Source organism: Corvus brachyrhynchos, unplaced genomic scaffold (genome assembly GCF_000691975.1).
Source record: "Corvus brachyrhynchos isolate BGI_N302 unplaced genomic scaffold, ASM69197v1 scaffold706, whole genome shotgun sequence".
Taxonomy (NCBI): domain Eukaryota; kingdom Metazoa; phylum Chordata; class Aves; order Passeriformes; family Corvidae; genus Corvus; species Corvus brachyrhynchos.
Window position 1 is genome coordinate 122,616 of NW_008238371.1, and position 1,499 is coordinate 124,114.

At 68.6% G+C, this 1,499-nt stretch overlaps 1 protein-coding gene across 1 annotated transcript in view; it reads left to right on the forward strand.

Moving 5' to 3' along the window:
* Window positions 1-570: 570 nt before the first annotated feature.
* Window positions 571-1,499, forward strand: part of LOC103617018 (anion exchange protein 2) — a gene marked incomplete at its 3' end in the record, with an annotated part of 5,487 nt that continues 4,558 nt past the window's right edge. The window contains exon 1 of the mRNA XM_017736310.1: window positions 571-630. Within this exon, the coding sequence (XP_017591799.1) occupies window positions 571-630 (60 nt within the window). The remainder of the gene's footprint in view (window positions 631-1,499) is intronic.

A 1,499-nucleotide genomic window follows, 5' to 3' on the forward strand; every position in this document is an offset into this window, starting at 1 on the left:
GCTGGCACCCCAGCAGTGACGGTGACGAGGATGGTGATGCCACTCATGTGAGACGCAGTCATCCGTCACCACCCTCCTCAGTCCCCACCGTCACGTGGGGCCAGCTCCCGTGGCAATAAACCCAGCACACCGGTGCCAGAGGGGTCAGCGCAGGGCCCGGGGAGCTGCCAAGGGGCAAATGTGGGTGGAAGCTGGGTTGGGCTGGGGAAACTGGGGGGGTTGTGGGGTTTCAGGAGGGTCGGGTGCTGCTGTGCCCCCCCGAGTCTGGCACCCTGCCTGCACCCCACAGGGTTGGGTGCTTGCCCGGGGTCCCGCTGCCCCGACTCCGCTCCCCTCCTGGCGTTTGTCTTGGCCACAGCTCTCCCATTCCAACCGGTGGCCAAGACAAACCAGCCCGGAGCCAGCCCAACCCGAGGAGGGGCAGCCCCAGCCCCTGCCTGCGGCACTGCTCCGAGGGGACCCCCTGATCCCCCCCTGTGTTCCCAGGTTATGCTGCCCCGACAGCATCCCCTGAGCCCCCGCGAGAAGGAAAAGGGCTAAGCCGGCTGTGCCGGGGGCCGTGCCGGCACCATGACCCACTCCCAGGTGTCTTCTGAGCTTCACCACATTGTCTCCTCAGCCTTCCAGAGCGTAAGTGCCACCGCGGGGGCGGGCCTCATGGCTGGGGGGGATGAGAGGCTGCACCCCCCGATGCTGCCTGGAGGGGTGATGGGGGTCATGGCTCAGCCCTCCTGTCGTGGTGCGCCTGGGGATGCCCGGTTGCTGGGCTGTGGGGTGCTGGCAGTGCCCATAGCACCTGCCCCACTGCTCAGCTGTGGGGCAGGGTTGTGGGGTGCTGGCAGTGTTGTGTGGTACCTGCCCTATTGCTCAGCCATGGGGCAGGACTGCCCCACAGCAGCTCCCTGGGGCAGGCCAGGCCAGCTGTGCCAGGGTGGCAGGTGCCCTTGGGGCCAGCACGGTGCCAGTGCCGCTGGTGGCACGGCCGTGGTGATGCCCGCGGTGCCGGCACTGCCCTGGCGACAGGTCCCGGGCCGAGTTAATGATTGACCCCCGTGTCGTGCCGCGGCTGCCCGGTGCCGTTGGCAAGTCCCTGTCGCGCGCACGTGACCGGGGATGGGACTGGCCCCATCCTAATGGAGTTCCTCCTGGGCTCCCAGGTAAACTGCGGCCTAGAGGGGCTGTCGGGGGCTCTCTCTGCAGTGCCAACCCCGGGCACCGTGCCCACCTGTGCCAGGGTCACGTCAGGTGCCGGACGAAGGAGTGTGTTGGGTGCTGCTGGGGTGCAGGATGGAGCCAGGCAGGGAGCTGCCGAGAGGGGCTGTCGGGGGCTCTCTCTGCAGTGCCAACCCCGGGCACCGTGCCCACCTGTGCCAGGGTCACGTCAGGTGCCGGACGAAGGAGTGTGTTGGGTGCTGCTGGGGTGCAGGATGGAGCCCGGCAGGTTTGGGGCCATGGGGGCCAGGCCAAAGGGGGCTGAGGGGTCGGGGGGATCCAGAGGG